This window comes from Felis catus, chromosome D2 (genome assembly GCF_018350175.1).
Source record: "Felis catus isolate Fca126 chromosome D2, F.catus_Fca126_mat1.0, whole genome shotgun sequence".
NCBI lineage: Eukaryota > Metazoa > Chordata > Mammalia > Carnivora > Felidae > Felis > Felis catus.
Window position 1 is genome coordinate 71597177 of NC_058378.1, and position 14559 is coordinate 71611735.

Below are 14559 nucleotides of genomic sequence, written 5' to 3' on the forward strand. Positions count from 1 at the left end.
GAAAGCCCCATCCTTCCTCCAAAATTCCCAATTTCCTGCTCCAGAGAGGCAATCTATTTCAACACCTTGAGTAGACTCTTATTACTTACTTTCTTTAAATAATATGCCTGTAATTTCACTTCATGATATTTCAGTTTTAAGCAATATCTAATGTTTCCTCCCTACAGATGATGAGGATTTAGCTTCCCTCTCTCTCTCCCCTCCCCACCTCTTTCTCACACACATTACCCACCCCCCCCCACTTCAACACATATCCATTCTTTCATCTTCCAAATATAGCAGCAACACCATAAATTTAGTGTTTACATTACTATGTTTATACAGATGTATTTACAGGTAAGCCATGTATCTACTATGATTACTTATTCCAATAGAGTATTTTATTTTTCTTGGTGTTCATAATGATCTAGTTTTTTTCTCTGCTTGGTTCTCGTTGTATTTATCACTAATTCAACATCAGACTCTCCTATTTTGTAAATTTCCTCAAACACATAGACAATTCATCTATCAGTTTCACCTTCAGACCTGCTCCAATCTGGACTGGTTGGTTAGCTGTCCCAATCTGATGCATAGTTGTCATGCTGGAATTCTGCTTCACCATCATCCTAGGAATTTCCTTCGCCTCCCTTTTATGATGGGCTCTGTTATCTGATTCCTTTATCTTTTTTTCCCTTAGGTTTACTCCCTGAGTTTTGATGGAACACATCTTCTGATAGCTTCCTGAGAAAAACTGCAAGGTAGAAGAAATTTTCAATAACTTGTATGTCCGAAAAGATATTTTTTATCCTCATACTTCACTGACCGTTTCTTGGTATAGAATTCTGGATTGAAATTATTTTGCCTCAGAAATATACATATATATGTATGTATGTGTGTGTATATATATATATATATATTTATTATATATATATATATATATATATATATATATATAAATATATATAATTTATTTAGAGAGAGAGAGAAAGAGAGCAGGAGGGGGAGAAAGAGAGAGGGAGAGAAAGAGAATCCAAAGCAGACTCCTCACTACCAGCACAGAGTCCAATGTGGGGTTCAAACTCTGAACCATGTGATCAAGACCTGACCCGAAACCAAAAGTTGGACGCTTAACTGACTGAGCCACCCAGGTGCCCCTACCTCAGAATTTTAAAGGCATTGCCCCAATGCCTTCCCATTTCTCATGATGTTGTTGAAAAGTGTCATGCCACTGTAATTCTTAACTCTTTGTAGGGACTTCTTTTTTTTCTGTCACTGGAAATCGTGTAGGATGTTTCTTTGAACTCAGTGTTCTGAATTTCACAATAACAACCACTGGAGTGAGTCCATTTTCATTCATCGTTCTGGTATTTAATTGAAAATTCATGTCTTTCAGATCTATAAAATTATATTGAATTATTAGTTCAATGATTTTCTCTCTTGACTACAATTATTCAGATGTTGGATCCTTTAAACTAGCAGTCTGACTTTTGAAAAAATTTCCCATTTTTCATCTCCATATCATTTTTGCTCTAGTCTTGGAGAAAAATTTCCAAGTTTATTTTCTATCCTTTTGACGTTATTTTTCATTTCTGTTATCATATTCTTGATCTCTAAGATTTCCTTTTTTTGTATTCTAAATGCTGCTTTTAAAAAATAGCAATGCCATTCTTGTTTTACAGATGCTGTATCTTTTATCTGAGAATATTAATGATCTTACGTATTTTTTTTAAGTTTTCTTTTCCATCTCTCCCTATCTATTGAGTAATCAATTCTGTTTCTTCCGAGTTTTTTTCCTTGTCCTACCTTTTCTGTGTTCTCTATCATTAACTTTCCTCAAACTGTTGAGGACCCCAGACTCTCTGATTGCATTTAAGAGAAGTGCATGAAAAAACTCAGTGTAAGCTCCAAGCGTGCATACAGAGCTTGTCAACTGGAAACTGTACTGCAGAATTATCTGGGTTCTCTTCAGACTCTAGGTCTTTTCCCTGAGACAAATCAGATTCTCCAGAGAAGACTCTCCCTATCTTCTTCTGGGTGGGTGGGTGGGGGGGGGGGGAGATCAGCCTGATGCCTTTATTCTGGGGGCCAAAAAGAGGATGAGGGTTGGGGATGTGTGCTCAGTACATACAATATCTACCTTCACTTCACCCTCTTCTTCCCTCCCACCTGGTCAACATGGAGCCTCTGATCTTTCCTGGAATTGGTCTCAAATCTAAAAGTAGGGTAAAAAGGGGGCAATCTTGTGCAGTGGTAATGGATCTATCTACTTCCAAACAAACTTTCAGTCCATCCTGCTATATTCAGTCCCACTTTTACCTCTATTTCCAGAGGTTCTTACTGCTACGAATCTCAGAGCTATTGGGAGGTTCTGTGAATACGTTAATATATCATTTTGGGTCTTAGTTTTCTTAATTGTTGCCATAGGATTCAGCTTTCTTAAGGTACCCTGTCAATTATTCCCTTTACCATAAATTTCCAATTTTCAATTTTTTGTTACCATTTCCTGTCTTAATTTGTGTGTTCTTCATCTGGCTCATACTCTGAGAAGTCCCTTTATTGTAACTGTAGCGGCATTTTGGAAAGAAATGTTGTTAAATTCAACTTAACCAGAAGTCTGCCAAACTTTGGAAGTAGGTATCATCTGACTCTCCTTCCTCTTTTTTCAACTTAAGCCTGCATTTCAATTTTGTGGAGTTTTCTGTGTCCTCACTGATCATTCAGAAAAAAACTTCACAAGTTCATTCATCCTGAAGTGAAAGGAATGATAGGATTTGATGTGTTCTCTCTCCCAAGAGTATTTTAATTTTTAGCATGGACTAAATTTCTTATCTGGCTTAAGCCAAAGGAATAAAGAAATACAGTTCTAATTAAGAAACGTTAAGTTCCCATTTCTAAGTGTTTTGGAAGCCAGGGAGGCCTGTATGCTTCCCTGAAATCACACTTTGTTGAAGGAGGTCCAGCTGTGCCCATGCATAAGGCAGGTGATAATGTTGGCATCACTATAGGCTTTCTAGGATGAGAAGAAGTAAGGGGAGCTGCTCAATGACAATTCTAGTCCCAACCTGTATGTCTTGGAACTGAGATAATCAGGTAGAGACATCATCATCCCAAATACTGATATTAATCTGGAACAAAACATTTTTTATTACGTTTGTAATAAGTATACAAAGACGGGCATCATCAAATCCAAACAACCCTAAGTAAGCCTGTGTTAAACAGACCCCTTTATACAATTAGTGGTTGTGAGGCATTATGAAAATACAAGACACCACATAACTGTATGACAATTAGGTCAGGAAAATAATTATGGCTAATAATATGACTAACCACCTTAAGCTGTATGCATAATAAAAAAAGATATGTGCTCCTGGTTGAAGCAGACACAATTAGCCAAAATTTGGTAGGGAGCACATTTTCATTTTTAGCAAACAACAGAGGATGCCTCCAGCACTCTGGAGACCTGTACACAGAAAATTAAAGTCAGATTTATCTGCAAGGATACAAGCAACAGAAACAGAGGAGAAAAGAAGACAAAACTACAGATAGTCCCTTGTTTACAACAGTTAGACTTAAGATCTTTTGACTTTTTGATGGTGTGAGAGTGATACACATTCAGTAGAAATCATACTTCGAATCTTATGTGGATCTGTTCCCAGGCTAGTGACGTGCCGTAGGGTATTCTCGGGACGCTGGGCAGCAGCTCCCAGTCAGCCACTAGATCACAAGAGTAAACAAAGGATGCACTTAAAATCATTCTGCTTTTCCCTTTCAGTACAGTTTTCAATAAATTAGATGAGGTATCCAAACACTATTATAAAACAGGCTTTGTGTTAGATGATTTTGACCAAGGGTAGTTAATGTAGGTGTAGGCGTAGGTGTTCTGAGCGCATTTAGGTAGGCAGGTAGGTAGGCAGACTGATGTTCAGTAGGTTAAGTGTATTAAATGCATTTTGACTTCAGACCTTTTCAACTTAGGATGTAATTATGGGGACATAACCCCACCGAAGGTCAGGGGAGATCTGTAGTTAAACCTTCTCCTTAACCTTGATTTCTGGTCATATTATTTTGTTAAATACTACTATTACTACTACTAATAATGGTAATAGCAAATGCCAATGTATTGCTTTGCTATTTACTGGACACGTCTATGTAAAGCATCCTACATATGTTAACAAATCCCACACAACCTCCTGTGATAGGTGCTCTTCTCCCCAATTCTGCAGGTGAAGAAACTAAAGCGCATAGAGATAAAGTAATTTGCCATGGTGAGTGGCAGAGCCGGGATTTAAATTTAGGCTACCCACCTCCAGAGACTGGCTCTTAACACCACTCCACACTGCTGCCACTTTTCTGCTTGTGTTTCCTATTCAACTAATTCAATTACAAATACACAGTTTCATCACCGGTTATGCAAAACTTACTCCACCCTCACCTTATCGAGAACTTAACGGTCCTTTTGATAAAATACCAATACTAGCAAAAACAAACACGAAGTTCTCCAGGATCTGAACATTTTCATAACTTGTATCAACCCAACCTAAAATTTACCAGCCCCGAATTGTGTTTTTCAAAGCTTGACTAATATCCTGTCACATGGTATTTTTAAGAAACCTCCAGCCTAGTGCTTACATCGTAGCCCCTCTTACCTGTTCTAGGCATTTAGCAGACAGAAGCCCTTCAGATTCTTTCCCTGTTTTCCAGTTTCATCTGATAAACAGAATAGAAAATGCAATACTGAATGCCCTGCACCAATCAAACATGTTACCAGCTATTAACTGAACCACCTTACCATCGGTCCATTTGGGGCTTCCTGTCTTAATGTTGAATAATCAACAATTAACAATAATGTAATTTCCAGTCAGCAAAGCCATTTCACCAACATGAGTTGATTTGTTCTCTTTCTTAGCATTTAAATGCACGGTCCATTTTTGCCTTAGGAATACTTTGCTGTTTCTTACCAGTCTCCCAAATCAGACGAACCTCGGAATATTACGTACGGGTATGGCTACGTTTCCCTACAAAATACACCTGCCACTTCCCCTGGAGAAACAAAACGGAGGCTGGCTGAATTTTTCAAACGTGAGGACTACCGAGTCCGCTCGCCCGGCTCCCGCCCCCAGCCGGCCGCGGCCTCCCGCGCCTCCCCCGCCCCCGCGGTGTCCGGCCGCCCCGCCGCTGGTAAGGCCCGGTCCGGGCCTCCCCGGGCCGCGGCGGCGCCCCCTGCAGGCCGCGGCGGGCAGAGCGGGCGGAAGGAACCCGAGCCGGGCTGCCACCGTGTCCGAGCCGGAGCCGCAACCGCCGCCGGAGCGTCGCGGGACCCCCGAGTCCGTGCCGAGCGCCCTCCTCGCCGCCCGCCGCGTCCCAGCGCCCGCCGGAGCCGCCGCGCCTCCCGCACACCCCGGAAGCGGCCGGGCCCGGGCCCGCCTCGGCCCTCTGCTCGTCCTCTCCGCCCGCACCGGCCTTCACTCTGGAGCCGCCCCGGCAGCCGCAGCAGGGGCGGCGGCGGCGGATCGAGGAGCTCTCCAGGTCGTCCCGGGAGAGGCTGCTGCAGTCCCGGGACAAGATGTTCTCCAAGTTCACCTCCATCCTGCAGCACGCCGTGGAGGCGGTAAGGCCGCGGGGCAGCGGGCGCACGACAGGCCGGGGATGGCGGCGGCCTACGCTCCCTGCGGCCTCGGCCCGGGGCCTCGGCGGCCCGGTTTCCGCGGAGGGGCGAGGCCGGGGCTGGCGCTCCGGGGCACGGCGGGGCCGTCGGGGCGCCCGGGCCGAGCGGCCTGGCTCGGAGCAGGCCCCCTCCTCGCTGTCCTGCCCCGCGCCGGCGCGGGTCCCTGTGCGTCCACCGGGGAGGGGGTGGGCGGGCGCCCCGGCCGTAGCGGGGTCGCCTGATTCCCTGATGGGCCGGGGGATCGGGAGCACCTGGCGGGGCCGTAGGGCGCACCCCGGGACTGCCGGACCGTTAACCTGCTCTGGAAAAAAGTGATCACCGTGGAACAGGACAAAAGAAACGGCCAGACACGGCTCGGGCTTGGGTTTGGCTTGCTGTCGTGTTGACTTTGGAAGGTGGGGTGGGCAGGAAGGTGTGCCCTTGCCGGGGGCGTGGGGGAGGGAGCGGGGGGCGACTCTGGGAGGAGGCCGCCCGCGGACCCGGTTTCCTAATCCTGCCGGCCTTGCCTTCGTTGTCCTCGCGGCCCAACTCAGCTGCATCGTATTGATTGTTGTGAAATGGGAGTTTGGAGGGTCTGGTCGAGTACGTGGTCTAGACCGCTTCCAAGCCTTCGCGGAGCAGCGAGGCCATCTGTTTCCTTTCTTGTTCTCTCTTCCTGGACGCTCTCCTTTGAGGATTTTAGACACCAGCGTAGACAGACATTCAGATACCCTAACAGCCTAACACAAGAGTAGTAACTAAAGAGGAAATGAATGTCCTGCTGCCTTTTTAATAATAAGAGGTCCAGTTTGCTCTACTTTGGTTGTTTCTCTTTCCTCAGGGAGAGTTGCCCAAACCGAAAAATGCATCCTGTGGGAGAAACCAGTACTTTGCTAATTTAAAAAAATGTCATTCTCTTTCTGTGTTTAGAGTGTGTGATATAGCACACTAAAATTCACCCAACTTAAAAAACAAAAACAATAAACCAACTGCAATAGAATAGTTTTTATGGTCAGATAAAAATCAAATGGGTTTTTAAAATTAAGTATGAGAACAAAAACAAATTTAGTCCAGTTGTTATTTTAAGTGATATGTGGGAAATGTTTAAAAATCATTTAAGCTCTACTACAAGCTCTTGGGAAAACGTGTATCAAATCAAGAAAGCGTTTTCTTGAATGAAGAGCAGTTATTACACTGAGGGAGATGACGGTTTTAGACTTGAGGACAGCTTTTAATTTTCCTTTCTTATACACAGTCTGCAGCACCTTTATGTTAGAAGAACGTAACCGAAATTTCTGAAAACAGTGACATTTACATTTTATATTATTTTTTAACTTAAAATGCCAAGAATCCTTTAATTTTAACATTGAATACAGGTTAATATTGAATTAAAAAATGGAAATTGGAATTAAAAAATGTATTTCATTATTTACATCCTTTACCTATCAGGCTGATCCTGCCTTATTACAGAAATAAGTAGTTAGAAAAAGAAAGATGGTTTTTGTATTCTCCCAGTAAAGAGTCATTTTTATCCCGAGGCCTGTGTTTTCTGTCCTTGTTTTCTTTTTGTAACTATATGCTAGCATCTACCAAATTATGCATGTCAGTTGTCTGACTGGCTCTGTAATATCCAGCTCCCCTACTTTGCTGAAGTGAGAAAAAGTTAAGAGTGGATTATAATCATCTAGTCCTAGTAACTGATACATTGCATTTAGAAAACTAATGTTTTTATTTTCTTAGAGTTAATGGTTTTAGCTGTGATACCTTCCAGTTTACCTTGATAGGAGGTTAAATCTGAAAACATTTTGGCCGTACTAACTTTTCTTTTTCCTTTTTACATTCCCTCTTGGGAATGAACTCATACATAATGATAAGTAAGCCATCTTTGTGGTATTTGAAGAATGTTTTTTCCTAGCCGAAGATTGGTTTCCATTTTTTCAGTTCTATTTTATTTGCCGGGTGTTTTCTTCTATAAACTTCTTTTACCACTCATCAGTTCATTTCACTAGCTTTTCTCTGTACTCCTTTTAATTTGTACGCCCAATTAGCATTTTCTTTTCTGTCCGATGAGTATTTTCTGATAACAGTTTTGCAATTAACATAATTATCCCTGTTTTTCAGAGGTGGGACATTATCCTCTGTGCAGATGCTGACATGACCTTTTTTTCAATTGTGTTGCTGTTTTCAACCATTTTGATATTATTACTTTATAGGTTTCTTTGTTCAACTGGATCAGCCTTCAAATGGTTTTTTAGGGTTGACCAGATTAACATTTAAATGAGGTTTACAGGCAGAGTTTTCCTTTTTGCTTACTTAATGGTTTCTCCTCGCTTCCTGTTAACATCATAAGGAAAAAATATATGAGGTATTTTCAAGATTAATATTTGAAAATGAGTTGTTAAGTGGATAGACTGCATTTTGAGTTTAGAAGACAAATTCATACCTTGATCAAAAACAAGAACTGTAACATACCTCTTGCTTCCCTTTTCAGAAATGAATCTTCCCTCAGAGTAAAAATGATCGGCCAGTACGTTTTGCAGTGAATCCATTTTGTTTAGCTTGTTGCCACATGTCACAAGGGTGAAATCAGGCCTCTCTGGTAGTTAGTTCCGAGGTTGGACAGGATCATGCTAGTCCAATTTCTCCAAAGTACAAGTAAAACACTTTCCATTTAGTACAATTCAATGTTTGTTGAGGGCCTAGTCTGTCCTAGGTAATCTGCCAGGGGCTGGTTCTTTTTAAATTTCAGCCAGTTTCACCCTTTCGGGGGCAGAGTTATTCCAAGAGGATAAGGGAAGGAAGTTTTATCAACTTTAGCTAATTAATTCAATGGAAGTCATTTCTCAGGATGTGTATCTTTTCAAAGTAGAGTGAAGAGTTGATGATTGTTGAAACCAGTAATTTTTGAAAAACTATTCTGCCCTGGCAATTAAAACTTCAAATCAAACATCTGTAGTGTTTTCTTAGGCGTATTCTTTTCTGACAGGATCTCTAACTTTAGTTGTTCAGCAGATGTTTTATGAGCCTACCATGAAAGCGTGGCACAGCACAGAGGAAACAAGGTATACCTGCGTCCTTGCTCACAATGCTTACAGTCTAATTTAGGAGACAAAACAAATACACAAATTAAAGATTAAACAGTGCACAAGAGTGCGGCCTAGCCCCTAGAGCTGTATAGAACAGGGTCTCAGTTCTACGGCCGACCCTTTCCTCCCATGCAGGACAAGTTACTTAATCCTTGTACATTTCAACTTCCTCATTGTAAAATGGAAATAATGATACCTATCTCATGGGATTATTGTGAAAATTTAAACGAGACAATATATATGAAGTGCCTAGTGGGGTACCTGGTACATTGTACGTGCTTCATAAATGTGAACCATTATTATTAATTTTTGGATGATTGTTCAGCCAGTGAGTTCTGTGGGGGCACACAGGATCGCAGGGCTTGGAGAAGGCTCTCTGGAGGAAGGGAGGCTTGGGCTGGCCTTGGGAAAGGCAGGGAAGGTAGGAGAGGCCTTAGGGAAGAGGTTAGGAGGAAGAAGCACTTAGACGATTAGGGCGTGGAGTGTTCACGATGCACGTGGGAGAGTGAGCAGATGGGGCTTTGGCGGCAGATGGGGAGCTCTCCTCTGGGTTACCGCTGTGGGTCTTTCTGTGTGCTCCAGCTTTTGGAAAAAGATGGTCTGAGTGTCTGGTTACAAGCAGTGTTTCCCTTGGGTGAGGCAGTGAACTGGCTTTGGATCTTAATAGGGGTTTGGAAAAAATCGGAGTTTATTGTAAGATAATTTAAGACCATCTAGGAAGTGTAAACTTTGCAGCACTGTGCCCGGCACATAACTGCTCATTAAATGGGAACAACTGCTGTGTCATTTGCTTCTTCACTCTGTAAATACTATGGAGTGCCTACTCTGTGCCACGAGTCGGAAACCGGGAATTCAGTGATGAAAAAGATGCCATAAGCAGTCCCAGCCCTTGTAGAGTTGACAGTGCAGTGGAAGTCAGCAATGACAGATGTGGGATCAGGGCTAAGAGAGAGCGAGCCTCAGAGAGGGTGCCACAGAGCATGCGCAGAGAACTGTATCCTTGGCCAGAAGTCTCGCAAGGCTTCCCAGGGAAAGCCATGTCCAAGGTAGGCATTCGTGTCAAGTTTTGGTCGAGAGTGTTACTGCATGAATTTTCAAAAATTGGATCTCTGTTTTGTAAAAAGTTAATGCAAATTAGAATCCCCTCATGCTGATTCTAAATTTTAAAATTTTTACCCATTGCATAAATGTTTATTTTACATAGTGGTAAAACAGGTGATTTGCATGTTAGAATTAGTAATGAAAGACAATTTTAGTAGGAAGTTTTACATATATAAGGAAATTTATTCATGTTGTAGCAAGATTGTTACTAAACTAAGTTATTAGCAGTTTGGAACTGTCTCACCGTCTACTTAAATATAAATAGGTTTCTTATTTAAATCAAACTCCTGGGAGAGAGAGAGTCACAGGTAAGCAACACTAGCCTGCTTTGAATTTGACTAGAACAACAAAGGTCGCAACATCACTCCTGTAAGATCCTCTGATTTAGTGACTTGGAAATGGAGTTAAGTCCCACAGGTAACATAATCTGGAACAAGGATGCTGTAATTACTTATATACCAAGGAGAGGCCTTTGGAAAAATTTAACAGATCGCAATTTTTACATTTAAGAAATTAAGTACGTTTTTTCTTTCTTTTTTTTTTTTTTGAAACACCAGATTTCATTTGAGTTTGTCCCAACTGTTAATACATTTAACTATATAAAAGGTGGTGAATAAAAAACCAGGTCCCCCAAAACAAGAGAGTGTTGATATCTTTGAAGATGATCCTAAAAACAAGTAGCTGATTAAAAAAGATTTTTTTTTTTAAATCTAAAAGTTTCAGGAACGTTATTCTGTTTTCCAAAGGTCACACTTTCTAATTTTCTAATTTTTTTCTCAGTGTCTCCCAAATACTGTCCCTCCCCATGTTCTTCTTCAGGGATAATAATCCCAAAGGTTTAAATTCCTTTTGTTAAAGATCTGAAAGCCTTTTTAAGAATTTCACAGCTCTCCATTTGGAAATGAGGTGCATCTCTTAACCCAGTGCGATTCAGAATGGTGCACACAGGCGAGCATGAGAGTGAGCGTGAAAATGTTGGCGATGGCGAGAAATGTTCTTTCCTAAAGACATTTCATCTTCTGGGTTGACACGCTGAAGGTGTCCAGGACCAATGTTTATAACTTGCCCAATAGTTCTGAGGTTGTTTTGACAGGATTTCGAACTTGAAGAGAATTTAAGGTCTCTCTGCTTGAGGCCACCAAGAAATCAAAACGGAACAGGTAGTACGGGAGTAACATGACCTCTTAGGTCATCGGTTTAGATGAAGTAGATGGAAATGAAAGATAGTTGACTGTGCCATGTTTTAGGTTCCCAGAATAGAAACCCGTTTGTTTTTAAATAAGCCAGGGCAACTGTGAACATTCTGACCAAAATTTGTGGGCAATAGTAGGACTGGGGTGGTGGGTGGGGGAGCATTCTCTCTATTTTAGGAAAAGACAATGTTGTGGAAGGTGCATCTTTTTCTATCCGTTTAACACATATTTGAAATACTTGGCAGGTTTGCAGTGAAACGGCCAAAGGGATATAATTTTGGTCTTAAAAACATTTGAAGTAAATTTTATTTAAAAAAAAAAAATTTTTTTTTCCAACCATTTATTTGGTTTTGAGAGATAGAGCATGAGCAGGTGAGGGGCAGAGAGAGAGGGAGACATAGAATCCGAAGCAGGCTCCAGGCTCCGAGCTGTCAGCACAGAGCCCGACGGGCTCGAACCCACACACCGTGAGATCATGACCTGAGCCGAAGTCGGACGCTCAATTGACTGAGCCACTCAGGTGCCCCTGAAGTAAATTTTAAAGCCAAAATGTAAAACATTTATGGCTGTGTGGAATTTAAATTGGTAGTGTCTTGTTCACATAGGTATTTTGCTAAAAATATGCGCTGCCTAATCCAGGCTTGAAAAGATTCACATCTGTGTGTCACTGAACGTAGGGAACAGTTTTAATCTGATTACAGGGTTGACTTTGGCATATGTGTTCGTAATGGTGACGTGTAACTAATTACACAGCAGCTTGTACAGTTTTGCATTTCAAAGTCCTGGGTACGAAGATCCCTGGTTATTGATCATTTCATTTTACTGATAATTTAAATAGGATATTGCATCTTTTCATTTCACACTGTTACTTTTGAAGCCGTACGTAGTTACTGGTTTCAGGGAGGAAAAAAAGAATCCCAGTTCTTGTAGTTTAATGATAGTATTGATAAATGTGATAAATGTGTTTTTCCTCGTTCTTAATAAATCATTGTGACTTTCTTGACTGCGTTTCTCTTTGATATCTGACGTATAGAATTGAATTAAAGCTCCTCCTTTATTTTTTATGCTGCTTTGGTATTGTTAGTAGACAAATACAGAGTTATACTGTACAGGAAACGTTTCATGCCATTTTCTTAATCGTTGTGGTCTTTTTGTGTGTGTGTGTGTGTTTGTGCAGCTTGCACCTTCTCTTCCTTTGCAAGAAGATTTTGTTTATCACTGGAAGGCAATTACCCATTACTACATAGAGACTTCGGGTAAGAAACAGAGCTAATGTTAATTGAACAGAACATTTATGAAATACTAAAATATGTTTCAAATTAGTTTTCAAAGTTGTTTTATATGTAAAGTTATAGCCAAGTTATTGCACTTCTAATTCCTCTTTTAGATTCATTTAAAAAATGTGTCTGTTGAGCACCTGCTATGCATAGGCATTGTTCTAGGCACTGGGTGATAGTATGAACAGTAGATCAAACAGGCAAAATCCCTGTCCTAATAGAGTTTATCTATTGACTATGTAGAAGCGAACAATAACTAGACCAATACACATAGTGTATCAGATGGTAGGTACTAAGGGGAAAATGAAGCAGGCTGAGAGGATAGAAGTGTATACATGGGAGGAAAGGGTACAGCTGGCTATTGTAGGTTAGAGAAAGCCTCATTGCCCAAGCCGACCTCTCAGTTGGAATCGGAAGGAGAGAGAGAGCAAATCTGGGGGGTTGGTTTCAGGAGGAGGACCTAATGCAAAAACCCTGAGGCTGGAGCATGCAGCATGCTTGGCATAGTCTAGGAACCTCAAGGAAGCCAGTGTGGCTAGAGCAACGTGAACAAGGAAAAAAGTGTGAGGGGGTGACATCAGACAGGAGCCGGGTGCTGTTGCGAAGGGCCTTGTAAGCTGTTACAAGGGCTTTAGCTTTTACTCCAAGGTGGGAGGCTTGGGTTAGAGGGTTTTGAGTGGCGGTGTAACATAATCTATCGTAAAGGGACCACTTTGGCTTCTGTGAAAAAAATGAGATCGAAAGGATGCAGAGGTGAAACTGTAGAACCATTAGGGGACTTTTGGAATGCTGTAAGCAATGGTGGTGGCTGAAGCCAGGGCAGAGCTGGTAAGAAGTGATGGTATTCTGGATCTATTTTGCAGAAAGCTTTGTTGATGGATTGGATGTTGGGTATGAGAGACTGAGTGAAGGAAACTCCAAATTTTTGGACTCGGGCAGTTGGAAAATAGACCACTTAGCAGAACAGGCCGACTGTAGGAGGAGCAGGTTTGTAAGAATATTTTGGACGTGTTAAATTTGAGATGCCAATTACAGATCCAATTGGATGTGTCAGGTAGACAGTTGGAAGTAGGAATTTGGAATTTAAGGTGGGGGTCTAAACCAGAGATGTGAAACTGAAATCATCACCTTTAAGTAGGGTTTAAAGCCTTGGGATTGGATGAGATGTTGTAGGGAGTAAGGATACATGGAAGAGAGAAAGGGTTCAGAAATGGAGCCCTGGGGCTCAATGTTCAGAGGTGAGGATGATGAGAATAATAGCAAAAGGTACTGCGTTTGCCCATGGGGTAGAAGACACCCAAGGTAGAATGGTGTTCTGGGGTTTAGAAGAGAGAGATTAATTATGTCAATTGACGGTGATGTCAGGGTAATGAAGTCTAAGGATCTTTGGACTCAGCCACGAGGAGCTCATTAGTGGACTTGATAAGAGGCAGTTTGATAGCAAGGAGGAGAGAGAAGACCTGATTGCAGTAGGTTTAAAAGAAAATGGGCAGAGAACCTGTGTAGACAATGTGTGTGGACTGCTCTGTTACGTCAGTGGAAAGGGGGGCTGAGAAGCGGAGCAGTAGCCGGAGGGAGATGTGATATCAAGAGACGGATTTATGTATGTGTGTATGTATGTAATCTCTACACCCAATGTGGGGCTTGAACCCACAAGCCAGAGATCAAGAGTCACATGCTCTTCCAACAGAGCCAGCCAGATGCCCTTCAAGAGAGGGCTTAAAATATGTTTTTAAAGATGGAAGATAGTGCAATTTATACATTGTTGGAATGATGTAGCAGGGAGGGAAAGGTGGACAACAAGAGTTAGATGCGATCATTTCTGAGCAATACCCTTAACTAGGCAAGGGGATGGGGTCTAGGGCACACGTGCAGGCTTAGCCTTAATGGGCATGTGGACAGGCCATCCATTAAATAAGGTAGAAAGCAGAACATATAGGTATAGATTCAGAAAGAGGGTGGATGTGGTTGATGTATGAAGTCTTCAAAAGTTATTTTCTGGTTGCTTCTGTCTTTCTCAGTGAATAGGAAGGATGGAGATTAAGGGGAATATGAAATAAATTAGGTCAAAGGTGGACAAATTTTTTCAGTAAAGGGCCAGATGGTAAATATTTTAGGCTTTGTGGGCCCTATGGCCTCTGTTGCAATGACTCAGTTCTGTTGTTGTAATGCAAAGGCAGCCATCAACAATATATAAAAGAATAGCTTTCCTTTGCTCCGATACACCTTAAACACATGGCAAGACTGGATTTGTCCCATAGGCCAAAGTCTGGCAACTC

The 14559-nt window shown here is 41.9% G+C and overlaps 2 protein-coding genes across 6 annotated transcripts in view; one reads left to right on the plus strand and one right to left on the minus strand.

The window, feature by feature from the left end:
• Positions 1–294: 294 nt before the first annotated feature.
• LOC123380923 (translation initiation factor IF-2-like) lies at positions 295–6344 on the minus strand. 3 transcript variants are annotated; one of them, XM_045040723.1, is made up of 5 exons: positions 4938–6344; positions 4626–4686; positions 3608–3693; positions 1138–1374; positions 295–730 (listed from the first exon to the last, which is right to left on the minus strand). In XM_045040723.1, exon 1 carries the CDS (start codon positions 6181–6183, stop codon positions 5053–5055), a length of 1131 nt encoding a protein of 376 aa, XP_044896658.1. In that variant the 5' UTR covers positions 6184–6344; the 3' UTR covers positions 295–730; positions 1138–1374; positions 3608–3693; positions 4626–4686; positions 4938–5052. The 3 variants fall into 3 exon arrangements, 2 of the variants coding, with proteins under 2 accessions (XP_044896658.1, XP_044896657.1); XR_006587340.1 differs by lacking the exon at positions 1138–1374 and having other exon boundaries at positions 4938–5019; positions 5896–6024; XM_045040722.1 differs by lacking the exons at positions 295–730; positions 1138–1374 and having other exon boundaries at positions 3100–3693.
• The window catches only part of FHIP2A (FHF complex subunit HOOK interacting protein 2A), a 38270-nt gene continuing 29165 nt past the window's right edge, over positions 5455–14559 (plus strand). For 2 of the 3 annotated variants that reach the window (XM_023240971.2, XM_045040720.1), the window contains exons 1-2: positions 5455–5587; positions 12181–12259. In XM_023240971.2, the coding sequence (XP_023096739.2) occupies positions 5543–5587; positions 12181–12259 (124 nt within the window). In that variant the 5' untranslated portion in view covers positions 5455–5542. Of the gene's footprint in view, positions 5588–5901; positions 6040–12180; positions 12260–14559 lie in introns of those variants that run through there. The other variant, XM_045040721.1, reaches the window with a different exon arrangement.

Bases quoted from the DNA above. Each gene is read 5' to 3' on its own strand.
- LOC123380923 (XM_045040723.1), bottom strand. From the start codon at position 6,183: ATGCAGCTGAGTTGGGCCGCGAGGACAACGAAGGCAAGGCCGGCAGGA.